Source organism: Onychostruthus taczanowskii, unplaced genomic scaffold (assembly GCF_017590055.1).
Source record: "Onychostruthus taczanowskii isolate IOZ18803 unplaced genomic scaffold, ASM1759005v1 scaffold7, whole genome shotgun sequence".
Lineage (NCBI taxonomy): Eukaryota > Metazoa > Chordata > Aves > Passeriformes > Passeridae > Onychostruthus > Onychostruthus taczanowskii.
Window position 1 is genome coordinate 4,885,809 of NW_024504786.1, and position 27,611 is coordinate 4,913,419.

A 27,611-nucleotide genomic window follows, 5' to 3' on the forward strand; every position below is an offset into this window, starting at 1 on the left:
TTTTTAAGAGGCACAGTAATTACCAGCTAGGGAGAAATGCCTCAAATTAATTTTGCCTAATATAAGTGAATTTTAAAAAGAATCTGTTGATTTTTATTTGAAAGGATGATATTGAATTTCTTGTGTGTCTGAAAATCTAAATTTACAAGTGTTTTGCAGATGTTGAAATTATGCAGTCAGCATCAGTGTTTAGAGTGCTGACAGACTAGCCAAGCTCTGAATTAAATATTGCAAAGCAATATTGCGGTTAAATTTTCAGTTGCTGTTTTAAAAAAAATCTTCAGTGTGATATCTGACCTCTTATATTTATTTCTAAATTTATTTTAGGAATCTATAATTTTCCATCATCTTTACTTAAGAGCAAATAATGCAAGATTTCAGCATTTCAATTTCGGTCGGGCTGAAAAAGAGCTGATGTGTTACAAGAGTTGTGAATTTTGTGCAGGGTTATTTAATATCCTTGGAGTGTGGATGATAATTAATAGTGTGACCTTTGAGGAGATAATCAGATGCTGGCCTGTTGGTCATGCTGGCAGCAGCTCCAGCAGCTGCAGGAATGCGTGTGGAAGTTGCCCATGCCTGTGCTCCACGGTCATTCCCCTCCCCACCCTGCAGATTCCCTTTCCCACTGTTCACAGAATTCTCAGGGGTGTTCCTGGCTTTGCACACAGGATTATTTTGTTGGTGTCTTCTGGAATCTGTGTTGGCTCATGTGAGGGTTGAGTTCTCTGGTGCCTTTGCACAAAAGGTTTGTAAGCTTGATAGAAGCCTTACCTTGAATGTTCCAGTGTCATCCATGTGTGTTTGATAGGCAGTAGCATCACAGAATCCCCTGAATCTCTGCATCCTGAGCAGTAGTGCTGGGAGCAGCTGTCTCAGGTCTTTAACCTGTTAGTAGCCACACAAGCTATTTGTTAAATACAGTTACAGAGTTCTGTCAGTCTACAGAGAAGGAACAGTCTACTATGGGCTTGTCAGAAAAACGAGAAACCTCCAGGATCAAACAGGAAATGGCTGCAGCATTTAATTAATCTGGTGGCCCTTTATCTTTTCTTATTCCTGACTGGTGGAGGACCTGCATGTTTCAACAAACTTTCTAGAACTTCAGAGCATAATGGAACAGATTAAGGATATCTTTCCCTCATACATTTTCGTCTGGTTTTATTCTAATGAGGACATTTCTAAGGATAGTCTACCAAAAAAACCAGTTTGCTCTAACCTGCCTCTTTGTTTCAAGCTGGTTTTGTGGCATGACACTTCAGGGTTTTTGACACCAGAATTGCTTCCACAGACCTATTTGTAATCTCAAATATAGCCATGGTCAGTGATCAGTCAAACTGATTTATATAGGAGGAGGGAAAGAATGACAGTTTTTTCTTCAATAAAAAATTTCAAGACTGTGTAAATAGGTACTAAAAAAAGCAAAGGCAGAAAAAGAGTTGTAAGGAAGGTGTTCATATTGATGGGGTTTAATGTGCTTGTTAAAATATCAGCTCTTAAGTAGCAGAGACTAAGGGGTGTTTCCTCAAAGTTGTATGCACTGAGTATCCCTCAGAACTGCATTTTCTTTTTCTCTGTTGCAGTGCACCAATGCCATTAGAAAGTCAGTAAGTTTTACTTTTCTGTCCTATTGCAGATTTGGCATTTTCTAGCACATGAATTGTCTTGGGAAGGACAGACTGGCAAGCTATTAAATCCATTGTCCATGGAAATATGGATTCCTAAACTTTCCTTATCCTACTTTATTGGCATAAGAGTTACCATGATCATAAATCTAATACAAGGATTATTATTACCATCAGAATGACAGTTTGTAACACCTCAAGTATCTCAGTGGTTTTCATTTAGAATCTCATTCAGTGCTTGACCATTAAGATGCTGCTTCCATGCTGAAGGGTGTTCTTTGAAATTGAAGCTTAATTGGAGCCTGGTTTACTTCATGAAGTGGCATCTTTGAGTATGATAGCCAGTTTTGTGTGCTGTATCTACTGCAGCCTTTAATTCTGGAGAGGTTAGGTGCATATGTGAACAAAAACCACCGCAGGTTTTGGGTTTGGTTGGGTTTTTTTTTCCTCCTGTTCTCTTCTGGCAGCCATCAGGCTTAGTTAGGTCTCTTCAGTGCTTCTCTACTGCTGTGCCTAGAACAGACAAAAGTGGAGGTGATCTATATTTAGCTTGTGTGGATGTGAATTCTTGCTTCCTCTAGGAAAAAGGAGGCTGAAGTCTCTTTAAGCTGTTACTTTTTTCTTCCACTGCTTGTGTTAACTGTCAGCTGATCCTTGCTTTTCAAAGCCATGTGAAAATGAATGGATCAAGAGTGTCCCAATTATCCAAGTCAGTAGCTGCTCTGAGAGCTTTTTGTGTGCACACTGGTTCTTCTCTCCTGGGTTAGAAATAACTTGCATTTTTCCTAGTCTGACTGCTGTATACTGACATTCAGATTTGATTTGGGGGAGTTTTGTGGGGGGCTTTTTGTGGTTTGGTTTGGGAGATTTTTGGCATGGTTTTGTGGTAGATTTTTAACATAAAAGCATCTGTGATGTGTCTTTGGGTAGCCCTCCAGTTGTCTCGAGGTTACCTAATTCCCCAGCATCTGACTGCTGCATCATATGCCCTTCTATTCCTATCTGGCTTTTTGTCCTAGTTATGTGGAGGTGTTAGCACACAACACATGGATAAACTGTCTCCCTCACCAAAAAGAACCCAAACAAAACACCCCTAGAAAAGGAGAGCAGGATTGTAGCTTAGAGCAGCACACAAATCTAAACAGAATTTCATGTCTGATTGCTTTCTTATCCTCCTTATCTTTTTTTTGGTCTCTGTTCATGTTTTACTGTTGTTGATGATTCTTCCTGAAATTGCTGTATTTTCTTAGAAATGCTGCAATCTTCTCTTTTCATCTAAGTCTTTTCCTTTTGTATTAATCCTTTTTGATCTCACTGTATTATCTCTTCCTCCTGACTTTGACGATTCTTTCTTCTTCCTGAATTCTTTCCTTGACATGTTTTTCAGTGTTGTCTCTGCAGCTTATTGAAGTATAACCATTCCTGTTGCTCAGAAATGAAATAATTATTTTATGATGCTACTTAATGTACTTAAAACACAAGACACATACTTGCTTCTCTTTCATAAATCAAAAGGTTCCATATTATTGTGTATGAAATGTGCATTTCTTACCTCTAGTGGCACACAGAGAATAAGGTTTTGGCTGATCCTTGCAAAATTGGGGGCAGGAATGCCCTGGGAGGCAGCGCATTTGGGATCGTGGTCTTTCACCATGCTCCAAAAAACAGTTCCTACTTTTGGCCATGTGTTTTTGTAGGGAGAAGGAGCAGAATAAAGGGTTTCTATTATCACAAAATCCCAGAATGTTTTGGGTTGGAAGGGGCCTCAAAGCCCATCTTCCAGCCCCCTGTCATGGGCAGGGGCACCTTCCACTATCCCAGGTTGCTCCAAGCCCCATCCAACCAGGCCTTGGACACTTCCAGAGATGGGGCAGGCACAGCTTCTCTTGGCAGCCTATGCCAGGGCCTGCCCACCCTGGCAGCAAAGGATTGCTTACTGATGTCCCATGTAAACCTCTGTCACTGTGAAGCCATTCCCCTGTGTCCTGTGACTCCATGTCCTGATAAAAAGTCCATTTCCAACTTTCTTGCAAGCCTCTTTTTGTTCCTGGAAGGGGCTTTAAGGTTTCCCTGGAACCTTCACTTCTCCAGGGTGAACAACCCCAGCTCTCTCAGCCTGTCTTCATAGCAGAGGTGCTCCTGCCCTCTGACCATCTCCATGGACTCCTCTGGGCTCACTCCAACAGGTCCGTGTTCTTAATAAGAAACTCAGTAAAATATAGTGCTGAAGCACAGGACAGAGGCACTGTGGCAGTCTGAGTAAAGACAATTTTGAAATTCAGAATGAAAACCTGACCTCTGTGTGGAAAACAGTTCATCTGTGTCTTGGTGTGTGATCTCAACACTTCAGTGAGATTTGTTTTACTGAAGAAAAGCAAAGGCAAACAACCTGGTTATTTTTATGTCATTGAATTAGAATCTGAGAATACTTGCTTGTCTGGTATCCATGCAGGCTTCTGGAAGATAATTTGTTGATACTTTGAAATCTGGGTTAGCACTGCAGTTTGTACTGTGGAATTCAGTGGTTAAGGGGAGAGAGGGAACAAATGTCAAGCTGCTGTGTTTTGTTTCAGGATCTCCAGGATGAAGTAAAGAGGGAAAGCAGTAATCTGCAGAAGCTGCAAGCTCAGAAACAGGAAGCGCAGGAAACCCTTAATGATCTTGATGAGCAGAAGGCCAAGTTGGAAGAACAACTTAATGACATCAGGCAGAAATGTGCAGAGGAGGCCCATTTGGTAAGGTCTGGTGGCCAGTGCCCTTGGGAAGCATTAATGCCTTGTCTTGAAGAACTCAGCCTTGCAGAGTTCCAGTTGTTGGGGCAAGAAAAAAAGTTTTAATAGCCTGAGTGTCAAGGTTTTGTGACCAACAGAGCATAGGAAATACATCACTTGCTTCAGTGTTCCTAATTTAGATTTAATGTGTCAACAAACATATTGAGATATACTTGCACACAAATAAGGTTTAAAGCAGAAATACCTATGTTGGTCAGAAGAACAGCTAAAATACTCTGTTCTTATTGAGACTAATAGAGAATTAACTGTTTATTCAGATATGATCTATAATCTGCAATAGCTATGAAATTTTTTTTTACTTTTTCTGGTCATAAATAATAGTATTTGGATGTGTTTGGTAGTGTTGTTTGGGTTTTTGGGTGTGGGTTTTGGGGTGGGGTTTTTTTTTTGACTTGAAATACTGTTCATGCTTTAGATTGCCATGCTGAAGGCTGAAATAACAAGCCAGGAATCAAAGATTTCAGCCTATGAAGATGAACTGACCAAAGCCCAAGAGGAGCTGAGTCGCCTGCAGCAAGAAACTGCAGAGCTTGAACATTGCATCGAGTCTGGGAAAGCACAGCTGGGACCTCTTCAGCAACATCTGCAGGATTCACAACAGGAAATCAATTCAGTAAGGCAGTGTGAAAGACCCACCCCCCAAAAATATTTTGAGCTGGAAACCTTTAGTGTGGTTTGCCTTAAGGGGAAGGCGTTGTTTCCTTTTTTCCTCACTGTTTGCTCATGTCTTTAGTTACTTACACATGTGTTCTGTGCTAGTAGTTAGGATTTTTAGAGGCTGACTTAAGTCATTCAAAATACTTCATGGCCTTTCTTTTATTCATTAAAGGGATTAATTTATTATAGTCCATAAATAATTTGTCATAATGTAATGAATGAAAAATGGATGATGCAGACTTCAATTCTCTGTGTCCAGTAGTTATTGAAGTTTTAATCTTCAGTAACTGGCCTGGGGCATGCTCTCACTGTTTTTTAATTGGTATGAAGTTGGTATAAAATTACTGATAGCATTTACTTAGTGCATTGTTGAGGGGGGGAAGTGGGGTGGATGGAAGAAGAAATTGGGTTGAGATGAGACCCTGAGAGGCAGAGAGCCCAGTGCTTTGAAGTGGCTGCTGTTGCACCAACATTTCCAGTTTCTGTCTGTAATCAGAGATTTGTTATAACTTTGGTGATGCCTGAGCTTGCACACCCTTTCCTCATGGTTCTCCTTCCCTGTTGCCAGCTGTGTTATGTATTAGCCACTCACACTGATACCAGGTTGAAAACAAAAGGCAAAACCTGCTTGTGAACCCCAGAAATGGCTGACTTCAGGGTTGGTAATTTCACACAATTCACATCTGTAACTTGCTAATGAGTCTTACAAATTCATAATTTTAAAATACGGCTTTTAGTTTAGAAAGTGAGAAGTAAACAAATGGATTTTTTCATCATTTCATCACAGCTGGAGAGAAGGTTATACCACTGCAGTGTTTTCATATGGCAAGAGGTGCTTGCTATGAATAGGTTTGAGACTGATAATATAAGTGGTTATGCTTGACTGTACTACAGACTTTTTTTTTTCATTGGGTTCTATAGCAGTACTCCTGATTTTATTGCTCTTGTCTCCTAAATAAGGAACAGTAGGTGCTTTGGTGCTTTAGACAAGATTATCTAATGGCTGGTTTGAGGTCAGTTAACTTGAAAGGCACCTGGTGGTGTCTTTGCTGATGCCCCAATAACTCGGTTAGGTGGCTGAGCTAGCAGAGTTCAGTGGGATTTTGCACCCAAATATCTGGACTAGGTTCATTCTTTTGCATAACCTGCCAGTTCCAGTAATTCCTTCATAACTGGCAGGTTGGTTGTAAATGTTTGCTGTAAGGCACTGCATTAAGCATATTGCTGAAATAACTACAGATGAATATAAGTGTCTGCTTAGGAAGATATACTTGGCTTTTGTAGACTTCAAAAGTCATGTGGGAGATGATAATGAAATCATAATGTTCCTTCTTGAAAGATGAGAGTTCTGATAAAGCAGCCTTTTTAATTTTGAGTTTAAGGAAATTGCAAATACATAATCTAGGAAAAAGCCTCAAACCACACACACACACACAAACCCTAGTCCAAAACAAAAATAAGAAAAGAAAAGCCTAACTAAAACTTCCCAGCAAAACTAAACAAACAAAAAAAAAAAAAAGCCCTGAAAGCTTTGCAACTTTTCTGATGGGTTTGAATGGCAACAAGTTTTGGTGTTGCCAGTGACACAGTCTTCTTCCTTGGCAAAATGTGTGTCCCTCAACCACTCTGCACTTCTGCTAAATAAGATTTCTGCTTATCTCCCAAATTTCCCCCATAGGTTGATGAAACAGGTTTTTATTATATTTGCTTTTGAAAATAAGATTTTCAGAAATATATCACCCACCTTATATTTAGGAGGGGATGTCCATTTACTGGCTTCCATGTGCTGCCATAACTGATGCTAATACATTTATTTCTGCTTACAGGTGCAGACAAAGCTTCTTGAGCTGAAAGAACTGGAAAATAACCAATTTAGATGGCACTCTCAGCCCCATAGTACACTTGTTAATGGAACTGTGGATCATTCTAGTCTTAGCAACAGCAGCAGTGAAACTGCAAACCTTAATGAGAATGCTGAGAGGGAAAGCATAGCAGAAGAGGAGCAAACAAACTGTGTGTCTCCAGTGAGTAGTGTTTTGCCTGCTTGATCACGATGCATTGCAGCTGTGAAGTTGGAATAAGTTAAGAATGTACCAAGATTGATTATGTTTTTAAACACTTGCACAACTGAAATTTCAGGGTGTTTTTCTGACGGACTGTGTTTCCACATATCTGAAAGTTCATAAGCAGAAAAGGAGGTAATTTTAGTTTGCCTGGAAAGCAGCAGTAACATTTTTTTTCTGTATTTATTTCCAAAGCAAACTATCATAAATTGAATAGCAGAATTAACATTAAAGGAGAGCAGCTGTCTCCATTTGGTGCAATGAGAGCAGAATAAGGAAAAGTACAGAAAATCTAAAACTGTCTTGCTTTAAATGTTCCTCCTTATGTCTCAGTAGATTCATGATTGATTCATTTTTTTTAACTTTTACAGGGTTTATGGAATACTAAAGTATGTGCTATAATAAGTATGAACCTTTTGAAGTATGCCTCTTTATATTCTGTGATTCTATTTAAAACTTAAAATTTTATTGTGCAGTCTTGTATTTACTTATTTATGGTGAATTGCTTTTACCCTTTTACAGATAAGGAATAGTCCTGAATCAGCAGTCTCTGTAGGAGAAGAGAAAGAGACCCCAGCTGCATCTGTTACCAAAAAAGTGAGTTTCTTCAGGTTTGGGGAAGGAAAAAGTAGGTTAAAAAAATACTGGTTAAAACTGTTTCAGGTTTGCATGATGGTCATACAACAGCAGAGGAATAATTGTCACTTCCTTCTGGTTTTATTTAGTGTGATGTCTTGAAAACATTTCATCTTGTGTAGCAGGCAGGTTGTTAAACAATATTTTGGATCTCCATTGATGAATTATATAGAATTCCAGCTGTCTCTTTGCTTAAAGCTGTAAGAAACCACTGAATGGTAACAGGAGATGACATAAGTGTTTTCCATTGTTGCAAGTCTTAAAAATTTAATATGTTTCTCTCTGCCTGCATTGCCCAGGAAGATCCATTTGATGCTGAATCTCATCCGTTGCCTGATCTAGTTTCTGAAGCCAGCTTAGAGTTCTTCCAGTCTGACCCTTTTGTTGGCAGTAAGTAAACATTTCTCTCTAAGTGCAGATTTGCAGATACAGCTCTTGTGTGAATGCATCTGACTCATCTTCACCTTGAGACTGCTCTTTATAGAATAAATCTGAAGATGTGTGGGTGACAGGAGCGTGGAGCCAATAGCATTATAGAAATAGAAATGATAGAAATGAGAGTTCTGGGGTGTTTCTCCTTCCTTGATCTGGGCTTCCTAATGAGCTCTGGAAATTGCTCCTTTCCCTCATTGCTCTGCATGAGGACTGCTCTTCCCCATCCCCTCCTTGCCTCTGCCCTGGTGGCATTTTGGCTGTAAAGGTGTGGGCAGGCTTGTGATATTTGTGGTGTCAGTGATCTGATTGACAGCCCCAGTCCACAAACAGGTCAGCAGAGGGTTCTCTGGGCTGTGCTCTGGGGAGGGTGTGGGTGGTTCAGAATGAATGGCTGTGGCCTACTTCTGGGGAGTTTGGCTCTCAGAACAAGGTAATGTGGAGCTGCACCATCTGTTCATCTTGTGGAAGTGCTGGGTTTTATTTTAAGAACTTGCCATTGACGAATGATGTTGCTGTGCTCTTATTTTTTATGGAAGGAATGATCTGCCTATATGCAGCCAATTGGGAAAGGGGAGTTAATTTGAATTAACTGCTGAAGCAGATGTTTTCAGCCACATTAATATGATTTTACACCCTTTCAGATCAACATGGTCTGATCAATTTAGCTTGTATTGCTTTGAAAGGAAAATAAGCTAAATTTGTTTCAGATCACTTGGCTTCTGAAAGAATGTCAGTGCAGATTGAATATTTTAAATTAATAAATTAAACTAATTTAAAACAGCTTGAATGTTTCTGAGTCAATACTGCTTCATTTTTGTTTATATTGAAGTGGTCTTACAGCACATGACAAGGCCTTTCTTTCAGAAGAAAAGAGGCCTGTGTGTTAAGAACTAAATTTTTAGGCTTTGAGCACTCAGTGTACTCAGGGGTAGATACCCACAGCTAAGAGACAGGATATCTGTCTCTCAGATGAGCGTGAGAAAGTAGAAATGAGTTGGGATCATGCATCCAGTACTGAAGTGAACACTTAGGAGTACCATCCACAGTGTCTGTGACAATTAAACAAACCTGGCACTCATCTCAGTAGCTGGCCTGGATTACTGCAGTGGTAGTACTGCAGAATGTGGGTGTTTGTGGACAACAGCCAGCGGAAGTGCAGCTTGGAGATGGCTGATTCTGTGTGTGTCTCATGATGGTAAGAAGCTCTTTAATGAATATTTCTTTCCTTTTGAACAGATGATCCCTTCAAAGATGACCCTTTTGGAAAAATTGGTAAGTAACTTTATAACCCATAATGTGTTTGTTTCTCTAAATGGTTGTTGCTAGTGGGGAAAATTGTCACCACTTTCAGAGGTAAAAAGTAGGTGGAAATGCCACAAAAAGTCATGATAGAATATATGTGACATTAGCACCTGGCCACTTGTGTAAAAGCTTTTTAGAGAAGTCCATTGCCAGTGAATTTTGCTCCTGTTGGAAGTTCCTTAGCTGGGATTTAAGTATGTGATGGTGATGAACAGAAGGCCCCAAACACTTGCTGCCTGTTTTATTTGCAAAGTAGTAGAACTGTGCTCTTCTAAAGGCTCTTAACCAACTTCCTTTGGAATCAAGTATTGAACAGGTGGGAAGTCTCTCTTTACATCAACTGTATAGGCAACGTCATTGAATTGTTTGCTTGGTCCTGAGTGAAGTTACTGGTGGCAAAAAAACCAAATAACCAGTGGGACAGCAATAGTAAAATAGGGTTGAGCACCAAGTGCCAAATAAGAAACATCGGTTGGGCTTGGGAAGTGCAGGAGAGGGCAGGAGGGTTCTTAGGAGCATTAGGTTTTGTAAGTGCTTCATTTTTAGGGACTTGGTTAAAGAACCTATATGCTGAGATTATTCTGGAACTGCTGTTTTCATGATGTGCAGAAAACGTTGCCTTGTCTGATGTTCTGAATCACAGAATACAAATTATTCACAGGCGAATTAAATTATTAAAATTAAAATTATTCGCAGGCGAATTTCCTGTTTCAAAGGTCAAATTAAATTATTCGCAGGCGAATTTCCTGTTTCAAAGGTCCTTGGTCTTAAATGTGTCACTTTGCAGCAGTATGAAAAAAGGTGTTTTTTGATACATTGTTTAGATTTTAAGATATCAGCTAAGTAAAGCAAGCAGAAATATTAGGGAGATGTTTACTTTTTAGATCCCTTTGGCGGTGATCCCTTCAAAGGCTCAGACCCTTTTGCAGCTGACTCTTTCTTCAAGCAATCCTCCACCGACCCTTTTGTGACTGCTGGCACTGATCCATTTAGCTCTGCAGACAACAGTAATAATACCACAGTAAGTCTGGTGTCACACCTTTTACTGCTTTCTCCATGTGACTTGGATAAAATAACCTGGTTTGTACATTTAGACATGCTTTAAAAAATTGATATTCAGAAATCATATAAAGGTTACCTCTGATTCCCCAGGTCTGTCTTTGTCTTTTTGGGTCCTATTTTCTAGAAATAGTCACAGATGAAATAGAAGTAAAAATAAAAACATGTTAAAGTACTTCATTGTGGATCTTCATTGCTCCACAGCTAAGAGCATTGATAGTAATGACTTAAGCTCTGTTATTATTTAAAAATTACTTAAGCTCTGTTAAGCTTTGGAGCTCTCCAACAACTCTATTAGTTGGTGGAACATAATAAATGGAAAGAAAGCCAGGATCAACCTCACCAGGCTGTGTTCAGACACTTGATTTTTGCCTCCACACACTAAAGGATCAAGAACTATGTGCTGTATTTTACCTGAAATGTGATGTGGTGTATGGGGTTTCCCCTCAGAAAAGTCACATTTTTCTATAGGTGTATGTTTAGGTTTTGGTTTGTTTTTTTTAAATAAGAATCACCAAAGGTCTCTTGTGATCTGGGGTTACCTACTGAATGCACCTCTTTCAAGGGTACTTCAGTGTAACTTTTAGCTCACAGTATAAATGAGCAGTGACTGAACACTCTTGAGCCTTTAATAAGGTAAAGTTGGGCATAAAACTCTCATTGGTGTAGACTAGAACTCGTTGAATATGTAATATTTAAAGCTGATAGACAAAAATTTAAGCAGCTGAAATTCTTCATGCCATTAATTTTGTCTCCATTCTTTTGCCATCACCTTTCCTTTTCAGTGCTGTTTCTGTTCATGCCTCACTTCAGCTTTGTGTGTGCATAAAACATGCATAGACATTTATAAAACTCAGATACATGTGGATTAAGAAGCAAGTTAAGTGGCTGTAGAGTGTGCCTGAGGAGGACCCACAGCAGCCAAGAGTGAGAAGTCACTGCACCTGCCAGTGGTGGTACTGCCCTTCCCCATGGTGTGCACATTGTGCAGACCTCAAGGTCATATTTCGTACCACAGCCTACACCTCCAGCCTTAAAAATTAGAGTTCTGCAATTTGTAGTACTCAGCACACTATCCTTTTCAAAGTCTTGATGTTCTAATGTAATCAATTCTTGGTCTTATTACAGTCCAAAGGAAGAAAAAACCAGGGAGGTCAGAGCTGTGGTGTGGGATTAGGAGTGGATTCTTGAGATGTGTACTTCAGAACTGAAGTTATGCACTCCTCCTAAATGCTTTACCACACCTCTCTGGAGTGTTGAAATCTTACATCTCCTTGAAGACGGCTCTGGTTGTAGAAATCTGAGACCAAAATGAGCAGTAGATATTCTTGACTATTGCATTAGCTGTTACCAAGTGTATTGCACATATTGTACCTTTTCCCCATCCTTTCAAAGTATTAATCAAAACAGAGAGGAAGACTTTCTATTAATAGGCTTGTTTACTGATGCTGATAAAAGCTATTTCCAGAATATGTTATCTTACAACTTCTAAACTAAAATAAATGGTGACTGTATTCTTAGATTGAAGAATCTTTTAAGCTGAAAACAAATTTCCCTCCAAAGGAATTTTTTATTTTAGACAGAGATATCAAAGAAGAATGACCCTTTTGCTCCTGGTGGAACCACTGTCACTACATCAAATGATCTAGGTAAAAGTAGATTGTACATTATCAAGCTTCTTGGGTTTTATTTTTGCTTTTGCTTGCTTTTGTTTTTAGTCTTTTTACTGAATTTGCAACAGAGCATTAGAGGGATTTCCCATGTGTTCTGAATTTTCCCAGAAAGTGTGACATAAGGTGCCTGTTTTTAGGGGGGAAGTTTATAACCCAAAATTGACTTTGTCTGTCTGTAGTGTGTATCACTGAAGACTGATTCCACAAAAACTGTTCCTCTGCTTTACTGAAACTGGGACAGTTCCTGATTCAAGTGTTTGGGCTATTTGGATGGTCTGTGCTTCTTCCCATTAGGGTTGTTTTCAGAGATTTCATGTTACTGTGTAAGTAACATAAGGATAGCTCTGCACCACCAGAGTAGATGGGGAATACAGTAACTCCTCCACTTAAAATTTTTACTGCTCAAGTTTGCTCCTTCTGTGAGCCTCTCTCATCTGAGGGCTAAAGATGTTTTAGGGAAGGCTCTGAATTCCTATTTTCCTAAACTGCACTGACAAGTGATAATCCAAAACAGGAATCTGTGTGTGATTTTGTATTGTAAACCTGTTCATTTTAATTGTAGGGAAAAAAATGCTGGTTATTAGAGATGCAGAAGTGAGTATGTACAGTACAGTAGCAGTTCTCACATATTTTAGGCACATGAGAATGAAAAGGTACTGTTGAATTAGTCTGGGATGATACGAAGTTCAGGTGCTTGATTCCACAAGTGAGTCTGCAGTCAGAAAAGAGCTCTGGTTCATGTTCATGTATGTATTCATGTTCATATAATATATATATATATATATGTCTGTATGTCTATGGCTGTATGCACACAAAAAACACCTCTGTGTGTATACATACATGTATCTCAGTAGAACATTTCCAGTAGTATGGTTATTTGATACTTTCAGTGGAATTTAGTATTTTTTTTATGTAGGAAAACATACCAATATTTCTTTTGAAGTAATTCAGTTCAGGAGATTTATTGTTCTTAATTGGAAGTTGACACTTAGAGTTTTTTAAAAAGTTACTTAATAATTTGAAGTGCTCACCACATAAAATACTTCACTTGAATTACTTTAAGTTGTAAAATATATAATAGTTGCTATTTAGTAATAATAGTAGTGGGAACTTTCTTTTCAGTCTTTTATATTTAGCTTTTAATCTTATTCTTGGCTTGATTTGTGTATATTTAGCTACAGACCCCTTTGCCTCCCTGTTTGGAAGTGAATCCTTTGAAGGTGGCTTTGCTGACTTCAGCACGCTGTCAAAGGTAATATGGAGCTGCTGCTACTCACAGAAAATGCATGAAACTGCAGTGACAAGGCAAAGCTTACTCAGTTCATTACAGTTTTGCCACTACTAAACATTTATAATGGCTGATTTGCTTGAAAAAAAGGTCTTGATAGCAAATTGTCCTGAAATTCTGTGAAGAATGCAATGCAATCTTTTCGGCTTGATAAGTATTTTCTCTCTATTTCCAGTGATACTATAATTTATTTGTAAATTTGATGATTTTAGCAGCAAAAGTATTACTTTTGAGAATTTTTCTTTTCAGTCTTTTATATTTAACTTTTAATCTTATTCTTGGCTTGATTTGTGTATTTAGCTACAGACCCCTTTGCCTCCCTGTTTGGAAGTGAATCCTTTGAAGGTGGCTTTGCTGACTTCAGCACGCTGTCAAAGGTAATATGGAGCTGCTGCTACTCACAGAAAATGCATGAAACTGCAGTGACAAGGCAAAGCTTACTCAGTTCATTACAGTTTTGCCACTACTAAACATTTATAATGGCTGATTTGCTTGAAAAAAAGGTCTTGATAGCAAATTGTCCTGAAATTCTGTGAAGAATGCAATGCAATCTTTTCGGCTTGATAAGTATTTTCTCTCTATTTCCAGTGATACTATAATTTATTTGTAAATTTGATGATTTTAGCAGCAAAAGTATTACTTTTGCACGTTCATCTGCTTTCAGCTTTATAGTGTTGTACACAGTAACCATTCCTGATTTTTCTTTCTGTTCAATCTTCTGGAGTATGTGGATTTGTGTAAAAACAAACAGAAGTATTTTCTTTCGTCTTAGTCCAAACTTTTAGTTCTGATTTAATACTGTATTATTGAAGAGAATGTCTGGTAGCACTGCACTGAAAATGTGTGTGTTGCTGTTTTGTTTTTTGAAGGCCAACAACGAGGATCCCTTTAGCTCTTCCACATCAGGCTCTGTCAGCAGTGTCACCATAACTAAAAACCTTTTTGAGGAAGCACCAGCTAAAAATGAGGATGTTCCTCCTGCACTGCCCCCTAAGACAGGAACTCCCACCAGGCCCTGTCCACCACCACCTGGTAAGAGCTGACACATCTCTGAGATGGTGAAACAGTCAGCTGCTTCATGTTGGCAGAGGGACAGGAATTATGAGGGGAGGGTAAAGGCTCTGAATTTAAAATGAATGAGCAAGATGTGAAACAAGTCCGTTCCTGATCGTTTCCTCAAAGTTTTGCACGGTGTTTGGGATCAGAGTTTGAAGACACAAAGGATTTAAAAAACAGGAAAAAAGACTTGTTACAAGTGTATTCAAGAACACAGCGTACCTGCAAATTAAATGGTTGCTAACGTGCTACACTGTGAATCTTGAATTAAATTATGCTTAAAGTGAGAATTTAGTGTGTTTTTTACATTGCAACACAGATGGATTTAATGCAAAATGAATTAAATAGGGTTAAAGAACTGGCTTAGGTTTTCAGGTTAACTTTTTCTAGGTGACCTTGCCAGAGATCTGTAGCAGTAACAGTAATAAACCCAAGTTCCCTGGGCTGTTTTCTCCTCAGTGATAGAGGAGTTTCTGGGATGTTCCATGGCACAAACCACTTTGCTTTCCAGAAAAGGCCATGATTATCATGCATAACAGCACCTTCTTGTGCTTGCAACAAGACCATATTACAACAGGCTCCTCACTCTCAATTTGTTCTTGCAAACATAGGAAAATCTAGTATTCCTTTATAAATTTCTGTCCTCTGTTTCATTGTCTTTAAAAAACTCTACTGCATCATTTGTTTCACTGTTACACTAAGTGGATAAGTCTTAAGGTGTTTTAAGAAACTGACATGAAACTTAAATGTGTATTCATGTTTTCCTCAAAAGAAGGGGAGCTCAGTAGATACAGGAGTGCTGATACTGAAGTTTAAACTCACTCAGCTGTTTCATTTCTAATGTTGGTGTGACATCTGGTTCATGCTAATGCCTTGCAAGTAATCATTTCCATTGGAAATAACATTAAAACAGCTGACATGGCAAGTGATGATAATTTGAATGTTTGATGTTGGTCCTTATTTAAACATAAAAAGGATTTCTGACTTGATTCTGTGGGAGTGGCTGTGACATGGTGCACTTTTGGAAGGCAAGCTTTTAGGGGTGGAGCAGCAGCATCCTCAGCAACAGATAATTAGGAAAAAAATAGGTGGTTTTGATATGCACACTGAAAATGTGATTATCTTGATAACTGTTCCCAATTAATTATTTTCCTAATGGAAATAAAATCTGAGGTACTTACATGTAATTATTTCTGATGACTTCTGTGGTTTGATTTGAAACAATGGAATGGTTTTTCAAGGAAATACCTAAAAATCTTTCTTTTAGTTCTTCTCTCTACTGGAAAGTGTGTAGAAGGGCTGTTGTCTGTGAATTCTGTTGCTTCTCTAGGTACTGATAAACACTCCCATTTCTTGATTTTGGAGAAGATTTGGTGATTGTGTATTTTGTATTCTTACAATTATTAACTCTTCCTGTGCAGAAATAAAATTCCCTGGTTGTCATTTGGAGATGCTTCTCCTACATTTTTCAAGAAATAGGCAGGCATTATTTGTGAGTAACAGAAGTGTAAAATCACGGAATGGTTTGGGTTAGAAGGAACCTTAAAGATCATTCAGTTCCAAGCCCCTGCCACAGGCAGGGACACCTTTCAGTAGAGCAGGTTGCTCCATCCAGCCTGGCCTTGAACACTTCCAGGGATGGGGCAGCACAGTACCATCAGTGATACATGGGTAGAACATCATCAGTGAGAGAGATGGCAGGGTTATCTGGGAAGTGTCTAAGTAAATCATATATTTCCCAGGGGATGTTCTCCAAACTCTAAATCATTGCCAGATGAGAATCTCTTTTGCTCTTATGAAGTAATTTCAGACTAATTTTCAAAGGTGATATGTGAAATAATAAGCACCTTTGTTCAATTCTGTAGTTTTAATCTGAAATGGAAACAGAAGCAAGTTTTAAAATACAGCCACTGCAAGTGTGGAACCACTTGCAGAATCTGGTAGTAGCATTCAAGAAACTGCAGTGAAACCTCTTGTGTAAACAGTAACATACAGAGGGAGTGGTGGGGTGGAATTCAGCTCAGCTCTTCGTGGCAGTATGTGGGTTAGTGTCCTCAGTGGTGCTGAAAGTTGACTGGGGTTAAGCTGAAGAAAACCCAACAGAGTAAGTGGGGGTTTGTCCCTGATTCTGCAAAAATTAACAAAACAGCTCAGCCTGTGATTGCTTGTTATCATACTCGTTGTTTTAAACTGCAGAAATTCCTGGTCTTAGCATAGGGAGAGGATATGGTGTTTTGAAGACTTATAAATGTAAGGTATTTCTCCTCTCTGAATACAATTGTGCTAATAATAAAAGAGCCTTGTTGGAATGATCAAAGAGAGCTGATAACCAGAAAACAATACTGTGCCAACAGAGTCATAGTGTTTTGAAAACTTATAAATGTAATGTATTTCTGCTCTCTGAATAAAATTGTGCTAATTTAATCCAAAGAAATAATAAAAGAGCCTTGTTGGAATGATCAAAGAGAGCTGATAACCAGAAAACAATACTGTGCCAACAGAGTAGGTGCTCAAAACTGTTAGAAATCCTCTTTCCAAAACAGTTAATTTATATACAGCTGTGTTCCTGACTCATTAACATACATGTGTTCCTTTTTACCTGATTACCCTTTCAGAAAGTGTGGGCTGTACCCTCATTTTTTAAATTGGCAACCCTTCCTCTGAAACTACAGCTCCACTAGTTTGTGGGAAGAGGTTATGCTCTAAGTAGCTTTTGAATGGTTTGGGGTTTTTTTTACTAGTTTTGGCATGTTATTACCTGCTATCTGAAATTCATTTTAAATTCATTTCAATCTAAGGGAAAAGACCTATCAATCAAATAGACTCTTCAGATTCCTTTAAGTCGAGCGACCCATTTCAGCCTTTCCCCACCCCAGACATTCCCAAAGAACAAGAAGCAGATCTATTCTGTGATCCATTTGCTCCCACCAGCATCAGTAAAGAGGCTGACCCCAACAATTTTGCAAACTTCAGTACTGTGAGTAAACACTTTTTACATTTGTTTCAGTATAATGGCAGCTTTGGAATGTTCACACTAAAATCTTCAGACTAATTTAAATTATTAAAACATATCCCATGTACACAAGGGATATTGCCTCTAGTTAAAACAGAGTTTACATTTAGTTTACAGCTGAGGCTGTCCTAAAACAAAATGCTGCAAAATGTTGTAGTTAATGTTTAAATTGCATTGTTTTATGCCTTTTTTCATGGAGACTTTCTAGCTTTTAGAGGAGAGGATTTCAAAAAATCTATGTTCTAGGGATTGTCCATTTTATCAATGTGTGCAGCAGATTTAAATTATACATCTATAAGAAGCACACTGTTAACTACCCAATTAAAAATAAACCAAAATGTGATTTTAATTTAACTGCCATTGAACTGTTTGGTCATAATTTTAATGTACTGAAATACTGATAAACAGCCTCATTACAGTGTATGTTAAGGAAATATAATTTGATGAGTTTTGAATGGTTAGTAAATTCCAGACTTATGCACAATGAAGTAAAATAGTAAGTGTCTCTTTATAACCAGAATTCATTTCATAGAAGTCGTGGTGTCCAAGCAGTAGAAGCAAATCTAAAGGTTTGTGCATGCCTATATATTATTTTCTTCTTTTGAGCTTTTGCAAGTAGAAGTTTTGAAAGGCATCATCTCACTTTCAAGCCTGTTAAATGCAATTTGCATTTACAGTACCTTGACCATACTGCTCTCTCTGTTCAGGCCTAATAAGCTACATGCTTGATTGAAGTAAACTAAGGATTGTCAGGCTCTCAAAGTAGACTTGCACTGGTTGGTGTGTCTTGGAGCATGGTGACTTCCGAAATGTGGTTATCCATCCGTGGCAGTAGTTAGGGAGACTGAGAAGCCACTTTGGAGGAGTTGCAAAAATGTTTATTATCTTTGTGAAGGAAATAGTGTTATTTTCCAGCTGCAATTACTGGAAATACTGAGTGCACTATGGAGAAAACTCAGCTGTTTCTGCTTTTATTTCCCCAAGAAGGAGCTCAAAGCAGAGACCTGGAGTCTCTAACCTCTAACCCTTTCAGTTAATGCTGGGACATCCGTGAGGACAGGGGCTTCACCTACCTCTTAATTTTTCTGCATGTTTGCTAGGAAGAAACTTTAGCATAATCTTTTGTGTTTTATTTAAGATAATACCCTTATCTCTTTCTGATTTATAATCATTGTACCAGAGGTATTTAGTTCACAATCAATTCTCGTCTGTGGAAATAATCTGTTCTTTTTTTCCCCCTCTAATATCATGCTGACTTTTCTCTGTATTACTACCAGGCTTCTAACTCTACAGTTACCCTTATCATTTTGCTGCTTCTTGGCAGCGATATTTGTCATCTACACAGTCAGAAACAGTCAGTCTACACCTAAATTTTTGCAGTCATTTTCACCTTGAAAAGTCATCCCTAATGAGAGCAGGATAAATCAGGATGGCCTACAGTGTGAATAGGAGTGTGCTTTGCAAAATGTTCTCCTGATTTATTCAAAGTTTTTCTTGTATGGACTGGTATTTAACCAAATAAAACTGTATTTAAATTATAGCACTTTCTGCTCAGTAATGTTTTAGAAACTTAATACTGAAATTTGAAACATGGCATATTTCATTAAAATACATCCTTTTGATGGCTTCAGTGCACTTCTTAGTACTTAAACCTTAGACTAAGCCAAGGTAGTCTATTACAACTACAAAACAAGTAATATTTAAAGAGTAGAATGTGTAAAATTATTGAAAAACTAATTGTCCCTTAAACTGAATGTTTGGACAATAATAATTATCACTGTATTATTAATCTGTCTTATTTTGTCTTTTAAACTTGCAGTATTCTACTGAGGAAGACATGATTGAATGGGCTAAGAGAGAAAGTGAGAGAGAAGAAAAAGAAAGATTGGCAAGACTAAAACAGCAGGAGCAAGAAGACTTGGAACTGGCTATTGCACTCAGTAAATCTGAAATATCAGAAGCATGAAGTTTAGAATAAGATTTTATCTGACGTAAACTGTTTTGTCCCTTTTCCTGAGTACCTAACCTATTTAAATGTTAATCAGAAAAATGCATATATACAAGAAACTATGAAAGGTTTTAAACTTCTGAAAGTGATGTGAATGTTTCTGCTAAATTTAATCCTTTTGGTTATTGTTTGAATAATTGTTAAGTTTAGCATTCAATTTCTCTCAAGTTTTCAGGAGAGCCAAGTACTTTTCCCAGCTGAAAGCAAATCAGTTTAAAATGCAGTTAGAGAGATTGGGGTTTGACTGTAATCTATCAGCAGTTGGTAATTGAGCATAAAGTGAATACAGCAATTACTCTGTCATGGCTGACTGTCTCCCATCAAGCAGTTAGTCACTGGAAACCTTTAATTCTTCTGAAGGGGTTTTAGTAATGCCAGAGTTGGAGAGTGCTTTATTTTATATGTATGCATATATAGATTATTTTTCTCCTCGTTGAAGATTTTATGTTGGGTTTAACATAATCTTCATGAAGTCTCCATCAGAAAGAGTTTGTCTTTCTGAAACCTTTCTTACTTTTCCTGCATGATCTTAGGTTTTAAGACAGACCTGTTATTTTGTTTTGTAAAGCAATTAAACTGAAAATTCATGTGCATTTGCTGTTGGCTAAGGTGACTGTCAAATTGTGAGACCCCACTGCTATTTGAGCCACATTTGCCTGTGAAATATGCAGCTGAACTGGCAAATTAATGAGTTCCATTTGAAATAGGATTGAAAACAGAAAGAAAAAACAGGTAGTCTGATTTCTATTTTTTTTTAACGACAGTTGTTTTCTGTATATGTAATTTATTGAATGCCAACTGATAGTTGCACCTTAAACTGAATGATTTCTGAATGGTCACTGAGTCAGAGTAGGATTGATAGAATGTTAATGAAAATAACTTAATGAAAATAACTTATTGTTCATTTTGAATTAATTGTATTTGGAAAATCAGTTTCATTAAAATAATTCCAAAAACAGGAATCTTGTGCCCTAAGAAAAATGGATGGCAGCAGCATAAACATCTAGAAGGGGTTTTTTTCTTGCACTTTTAACCTGTGGTATTTCTTTTGAGGAAATCTAAGTGTTTCAACACAAAGCACTGGGGCAAAGGGGGAGAACTCAGCCACACTTCAGTATATTTAAGCTCTTCCCATGACCTGTCAATGCTGCTGTTGCATGAGTTTGAGGGTTTTCAATTTTTCAAGAAAAAATGAGTAACCTGACTGGGATGGTTTTTCTTTTGCACTGGGAGATGAGCATTTAAACACCTGCTCAAAAAAAAAAAAAAAAAGAAACTTAAAATTTTGCAAGTATTAAATAGTTATAACTTATCTTATACATCTTTGTAATGAGTGTACACTAATCTTGCAAATCATATGCTTAACTGGATTACATAGTTTCTTATCTTTTGTTAAAAATGTATACTCAGTGGACCAACACAATATTATATGTATATATTATATATATATTCCTGCTTTCCTTTATGGGATTTAAAGTTTTGAGTCATTTGATGTTACATTTCATGTTACTGACTCTGACTATAGGACTTTTACTCAGACTACCAACAAACCACTGCTGTGAGCTAAATGGCATTACTTTATGAAGTTTTAACTGTTTGTTTTGTTGTTTTTTTTTTTTTTTTTAAACAACTTGTTCAGGTGGGATTAGCCTCTATTTATAGACTTCCCTTTTGTTTAAAAATTCTAACAATAGCCTGTAATTATGAACAAATAAAGTTTAAGTACATAAATGTGAACTGTGTGCCTGTTTTTTCCAGAGGGTGCTGTGAGATGTAAAACATTGTGTGGATGTAATGCAGTGTGAGGTGTCCTGACTGCAGCCTGGTGTCTGTGGCCTTTGCCACTTGACACATCTGCCATGGGTCACCTTCACAGGAACAGGATCCAGTGGCAGAATTGTGTTATTTCCCCAGTAACTTCTCAACAGTTTCATTTACCTACCTAAGTTTAAATTGGCTGTTTCAGAATTGGAATATGTAATAAATTTATGACTTCAGTATTGGAGTGTTTTAATTGTGCTTTAGCCTGAATCTTCTACGTCATTGTGGGCAGGGATGTGCATGCTCATGGTTTTGTGTTTGCAGTACTGACAGAAGGGTAATTCAGATGATACCAGATTTAGATAACAAAGGGTAAGGCTGGGAAAGTTACATGTTAGTTCAAAATATTGGTAGCTAAAGTCCTGTGTTTTCTTACTATGGAATTCTGCATCATGTCAGTGAGTACTCTTGAATTTAATTCCATTGTGAACCAGAATGAACATGAAAACTGGCTTTCAGATCCATACATTTTTTCTTACAAGAAAGAAGAGAACAGTGATTTTTCCCTAATGGAAGATCTTTTTTTATCTTTTGTGGTAGGTAGAGTGGAGTTTAGTTGCCCATGTTAGTGTTACTGAACTCTTGAATTCTCTGCAGAATTGTGTTTGCAGGGACCTCTGAGGCTTAAATTAGGAAAGGTGCAGGAGTAAAGAGGAAGGGAGGGAAGACAGCATAATGTTATCCCAGAAAAGGTGGGAAGGAACTTGTAATTCATCAGCTAGCAAGCCTTCAGTCAGTAATATCCTGAAACATATTCATCCACAAGCTCTTTAAAGAAACAAGCAATAGCAAAAAACACATATAAATAACTCCAGCTTGCATTCCCATTCCTTGCACAGAATACTTTAGAATTCCTGTGGTGCTAAAATGGAGACATCTGGATCTTCCTGGACCTTAGATTTTAACTGAAAACAAAGAGCATTAGTTTTTAGAGCAGGTGATCTACTGATAGAGGTGAGAAATGCTGCATTGTTTGGACATGTGTTCAGGACGTCAGGATGTTGTTTCTAGTTATCTTTTGCTGATTTAATAAGTGAGTGCAAGCTTGTGAAACATATTCACAAGCTCTTTAAAGAAACAAGCAATAGCAAAACACACATAAATAACACCAGCTTGCATTCCCATTCCTTGCTCAGAATACTTTAGAATTCCTGTGGTGCTAAAATCGAGACATCTGGATCTTCCTGGACCTTAGATTTTAACTGAAAACAAAGAGCATTAGTTTTTAGAGCAGGTGATCTACTGATAGAGGTGAGAAATGCTGCATTGTTTGGACATGTGTTCAGGACGTCAGGATGTTGTTTCTAGTTATCTTTTGCTGATTTAATAAGTGAGTGTGGACAAACCACCTAATGCAAAGGCATTTCCTGTTCTGTAAGTGATAACAGGTCTCATAGTTATTACATAACTGCTCTAATCTGGAAAGACAACCTTGGGCAGAGTAAAAGGAATTTTATCCCATTTTACTTTTGTATCCTGTAGATAGGAACGATGTTATGAGGTGTTTTCTCTGTTGGTGCAAGCAGGCAGTTGCAGTCCTGTACAGGACTATACAAATAACTGGAAGTAAATTGAGAATTTAACAGAGGTGCTGTTTTATACAACATATTTAAGGTTTTAGTTTGCTGGTAATACAGAGAGAAATTCTTGCCTTTGACTTCAGAGGTCTGTCCTGGTGAGAGATCCTGTAATGCTGTCTGCAAATTGTCAGCTGTCTCAGGTTTGCATGTGCCAGACTCAGTCTGATCCACACAAACTGATTTTCCTGTGTGGCCAGAACTATTGTTTATTCTGTTGAGACTATGTAGCATTGAAATGTTTGTATTCAAAGCCAGAAGGTCTTTAGGATTGTTTTCCATAGAATACAATCTCTCCTGAGGTGCTACATGAACAGGTGTGGTCACTTACAAAGAAAAAAGTAATTTTAAAAGACTCAGTGGGTTTTTAGGTAAGACCCTTATAGAATTTTTTTAATACTTACTGAAGCTCTGCTAATATCTCCTTATTTTTAAAATTAAGGTCCTTGAGTTCCAAACAGTTCTGAGGATTTTGGAGTGTGAATCTCATTTTGGGCCCACATTCAGTAGTAATTTTTACTGAATAAATAACTCAATTGAGGTTCAAATCACTGACCCTGAATCCTGAAAAAGGTAAAGTACTTGCTGAATGTTAAACTCATATATTTAAATTCTCATTTTCTTTAATATACTATCCATTTAACTTAAAATATTCATTTTATTTTACTGTCAGATAATAAAAGCAGAGCCGTTCTCAAACACAAAATACTATGCTGAGGGGAGTAAATTTGTCCTTCTGTTTTAGCTTTTTCAACTTTGTTCCTACAACGTATAATTCTAAAAGTTGTACAAAGCAATTTAGAGTATATTTTGTGGTGTTTATTAATAAAAATGTTCTTTAAGTTAGCTGTGACAGGCTACTGACAATGGGCTGAATACACAGGAAGTCTGGCTTCATTGTGAAAGCTGTGAGCTGGAATGTTTGAGCCTCACAATTCAGAAAATGGAATGTATGTAAACAGGTATTTTATGCTGGAAAACGTGGGCTTGCATTTGTACCAAAACTGCTCTTTTGGCAAAGAAAGCACGGGAAGGTGCTTGTCACAACTCTCTTTGCTGTCCCTCACTGAGCTAAGATGCTTGATTTAGTGGAGGCAATCATGACTTGTCGGCTGGTGTCGGGAGAGGGAATCATCCTTCAGTCACTGGATGTCTGCCTCTGCTCTTGGAGCAGCCGCACTCCTCCAGGAGCACTGGAGCGTGAGCCCATCCTGCCACCCACCCCTTGTTCCTCACGTCACGAGCCACATTGTCGGTGTGCAGCTAATAAATTCTTTCTTTTTTTAACCTTATACACCCAGTGTTCCCGTTAATGTGCCCATTGTTTCTTTATGTCAACGCAGTCCTTCTGTTTGTCCTGCCACTCCCTCGGCCGTGTATACCTTTGCCTTCCTTTGCCTTGTTCATTTCCTTCCACAGGCTCCTTTCTTTGGTTAATTTCTTGTGAACTGTTATCCCCGTAAGCCTGAAGCTGCGTGACTGATACGGCTATAACATAAATAATGGCCAAATTAACGCAATTTTTTTTCAGTATTGCATATTCTATTCGCAATTTCAATGTGTTTGGTTTTCTTTAATGGAAAAGGCAAGTTAAAATTGTAAATATTTATTTTGTTTATGAATTTTATGTTAATGAACAAATTAAGGAATTTAATTAGTTAGATCTAATTATTTATTTATGTGATTTGGTCATAACTTGGTGCCTCTGATGTCTGAGCCCTGTGGGGTGTTACTCCTGCGCTACAACTCGCTGACCCCTGTGCTGGGGGTAGACGGCTGCACCCTGGCAAACCCAGAGTGCAGCTAATTGAAAACCTGGCGAAATATGAATTATGTTTTCCTCATTTTGTTTTTCTCGAGAGGAATTAATGACTCTTAATTCCAGCACACAGAAGCGACGCCCGCGTTCCTCTGGGCCGTTCCCGATGCGGTGCGACACGCCCGGGTCCCGCCCGAGCGCTGCGGTGGGACCGTAACCCCGGGGCACCATCGCATTCCTCCCCATCCTGTCCCATCCCCGTCCCATCGCATCCCATCCCCGCCGCCGGCGGAGGGCGGGCGCTGCCGCAGCCGCTCACCTGCGGGGGCGGCCCCTCAGCCCGGCCCGGCCCGGCCCTGCCCGAACATGCGCCGAGGCTCCGGCTGCCGCGGCTCCACACACACCATGCGAGCTGGCTGCGGCGGCCGCCGGGGAGCAGCAGCAGCAGCGACAGCCGTGCCCGTCCCCTGCCGCCCTCCCCTCAGCCGCTGCCCGTCGCGACGCCTCCATGGACGCGCAGCCGGCCGGCAGCGCCGGAGCCCGGTACGCGGCTGGGGCGGGCCGAGGGTCGCCGGGGGCAGCGCCGCCTCCGCCGGGCTCTGGGGATGCTCCGTCCCGGGCGGGAGGAGAGGCCGGGAGCGGCGGCCGCTGGACGGTGTGAGGGCGGTGGGGCTCTGGGCGCTGCAGCCCTGAGGGCAGTTCGGGCCCCCGGGCTGACCCCGCCGGGCTCTGGGGACTGGAGCTGGAGCCGCCTGCGGCCCGCGGGCAGGGGCTGCCCGGGCCGGGACCCACCGGGCCGGGACCCACCGGGCAGGGACCCACCGGGCCGGGACACGCCGGGCAGGGACACGCCGGGCTGGGACCCACCGGGCCACCCCGCGGACCGCTCCGGTCACCGGCCTGACCCCGCTGAGGGCGGGGGCTGTGCCCACCTGTGCCGGCTGAGCCACCCCAGCGCGGGCACAAGCTGGTTCTTGCACTTTGAGGGGGTTTCTTTTTTCTTAGACAGAAGCATTAGCTTGAGCTAATTACATACCTGCGCAGCAGCCCTTCAGTAGTTCTATGCAAATTGCCTTTCGGCTTCAAAGGGTTGCTGAAGAGCGTGTCTTGTCTGTGGAAGATGTGGAAGACCAGGTCCTTTTGCTTGAGCTCCTGTTTGTGCAGCTTGCAACACACCTTGACAGCGAAACGCTGACGTTCATTACCCTGTAACCCAATACCTTCTTGCTCACCCTCAGGAGGGAGCTGCAGGTGGATAACTTTCTCCGTTCCAGGTGTGCACTCCCACTGCCCCTAAAATACATAAACTTCCATTGTGTGCGTGTGAGAGAGTTGTTTCTTCAAAAGCTGAATCAGTCTGCAAATAACATTCTTCCCCCATGATGACGGAGTGTTAAATTTTAGACATGGCTGCGTTAAAGGTCGGCTTGTGGATTCTGTATTTGACATAAGATATTTATAATTATCTGTGCAGGAGTAGAAGCTTTTAAGAGTGCAGTTGTTGGAGAAGTCAGCAAACTGCTTCTTAGAGAGTGGTAATGGCTCTGTTCATGGTTCTTCATCAGGTGTTTGAAGCAGTGGTGTGCTCTCTCTGGTTGCAACTTTCCTTTTATCTTAAAGTTGAAAACAGCAAACATTTACCTGAGACTTTATTTCTGCTGAAGAAACCATGATGGGAAAAAACATTTCCTGAACTTTAGATTATATAAGCTGTACAATAGTACAGCTTTTTTGCTTGCATTGATATTAATGTTAGAGTTATTACAGAGACCAAAGGAGGTGGTCTAGTGGCATTTAATGCAACAAAGTCCTCTGGGATTTAAAAATCTAGAGTTCTAGACTTGCTAATGATCAAAAATGACCTGTCTGTTAGTATTTATATATATAACCCCTGCTAGGAAGTACTCAGGGTCTGGTTGGATGGGGCTCTGAGCACCTTTGTGTAGTGGAAGGTGTGCCTGCCCACAGCACAGGTTTGGAATGAGATAATGTTCAAGGTCCTTTCCAGCCCTGTGAATTCTATAATTCTGTGATTTTTAAGAGCTTTATATAGTTTTGTTGCCATGCCCTGGATTGATAATTCTTTAACGGATGGCCCAGCAATTTTAAAAATATTTTTTAACTCCAGGCTGGAAGGGTGGGCTGTGTGTGTTTGTGATAATGATGTTAAATGATACCATTAAATGACCTCCAGGTGCTGTGTTTGCACTGACAGTAGCAGCGGGCTGAGGGACTGCAGTTGTGTTGTGCTTCAGGAAGTTCTGAGCGTGGGGAACAATGTGTGCAAAAATATTTAGAAGCAGGAGAGAGCTGGGTGAATTTTGCCAGGTTGGGCGGGTTGTCCCGAAAGTCTCTGTTACTGAAGCTGCTGGAGCACTTGGTGCTGGCTCCTCATCGCCTTTCTGGAGCTCCATCTGCTGGAACCAGCTCTCCCATTCCAGAGAGATGCTGCACTGGGATCTAAAGGGATTCAGATGTTTCCAGCACTGTGCTAAGAAGTGTTGAAAAGCATCTATCAGGATTTTGGCTAGTTTGTGGGAAAAGATTACTATTCCCTTATTGTAGTTCACATTTTACTTAAATCAGTCCTTTAAAACCCCAGTGGAGCTCCCAGACAGTGTTTCCACAGATCTGAATCTGTGGTTTCTTTAGATATCATGTATGTTTTGGGAATAGAGATTGGGATTAGAGATTGAGATTATCAGATCATAGTTGGTGAAAAAATGATCTAGTGGAATGATTTGAACTGAAAAGTAAACAGATATTTGAGGAGGGGTGGTGAAAAATGATCTCCCATTTTAGAGATTTTCAGCTGTTGTCTTCAACTTGATAGTAAAACTTTCAGTC

General features: G+C 39.5%; 1 protein-coding gene across 5 annotated transcripts in view; it reads left to right on the forward strand.

The window, feature by feature from the left end:
- EPS15 (epidermal growth factor receptor pathway substrate 15) overlaps nucleotides 1–21,338 on the forward strand; it is a 68,823-nt gene extending 47,485 nt beyond the window's left edge. For 3 of the 5 annotated variants that reach the window (XM_041421375.1, XM_041421376.1, XM_041421373.1), the window contains 12 exons: nucleotides 4,199–4,360; nucleotides 4,833–5,030; nucleotides 6,901–7,098; nucleotides 7,660–7,734; nucleotides 8,073–8,163; nucleotides 9,445–9,480; nucleotides 10,395–10,531; nucleotides 12,149–12,218; nucleotides 13,418–13,494; nucleotides 14,400–14,562; nucleotides 17,385–17,563; nucleotides 19,419–21,338. In XM_041421375.1, coding sequence (XP_041277309.1) covers nucleotides 4,199–4,360; nucleotides 4,833–5,030; nucleotides 6,901–7,098; nucleotides 7,660–7,734; nucleotides 8,073–8,163; nucleotides 9,445–9,480; nucleotides 10,395–10,531; nucleotides 12,149–12,218; nucleotides 13,418–13,494; nucleotides 14,400–14,562; nucleotides 17,385–17,563; nucleotides 19,419–19,565 — 1,533 coding nt within the window. In that variant the 3' untranslated portion in view covers nucleotides 19,566–21,338. Of the gene's footprint in view, nucleotides 1–4,198; nucleotides 4,361–4,832; nucleotides 5,031–6,900; nucleotides 7,099–7,659; nucleotides 7,735–8,072; nucleotides 8,164–9,444; nucleotides 9,481–10,394; nucleotides 10,532–12,148; nucleotides 12,219–13,417; nucleotides 13,495–14,399; nucleotides 14,563–17,384; nucleotides 17,564–18,131; nucleotides 18,169–19,418 lie in introns of all 5 variants that reach the window. The other 2 variants (XM_041421374.1, XM_041421377.1) reach the window with 2 other exon arrangements.
- Nucleotides 21,339–27,611: the final 6,273 nt, after the last annotated feature.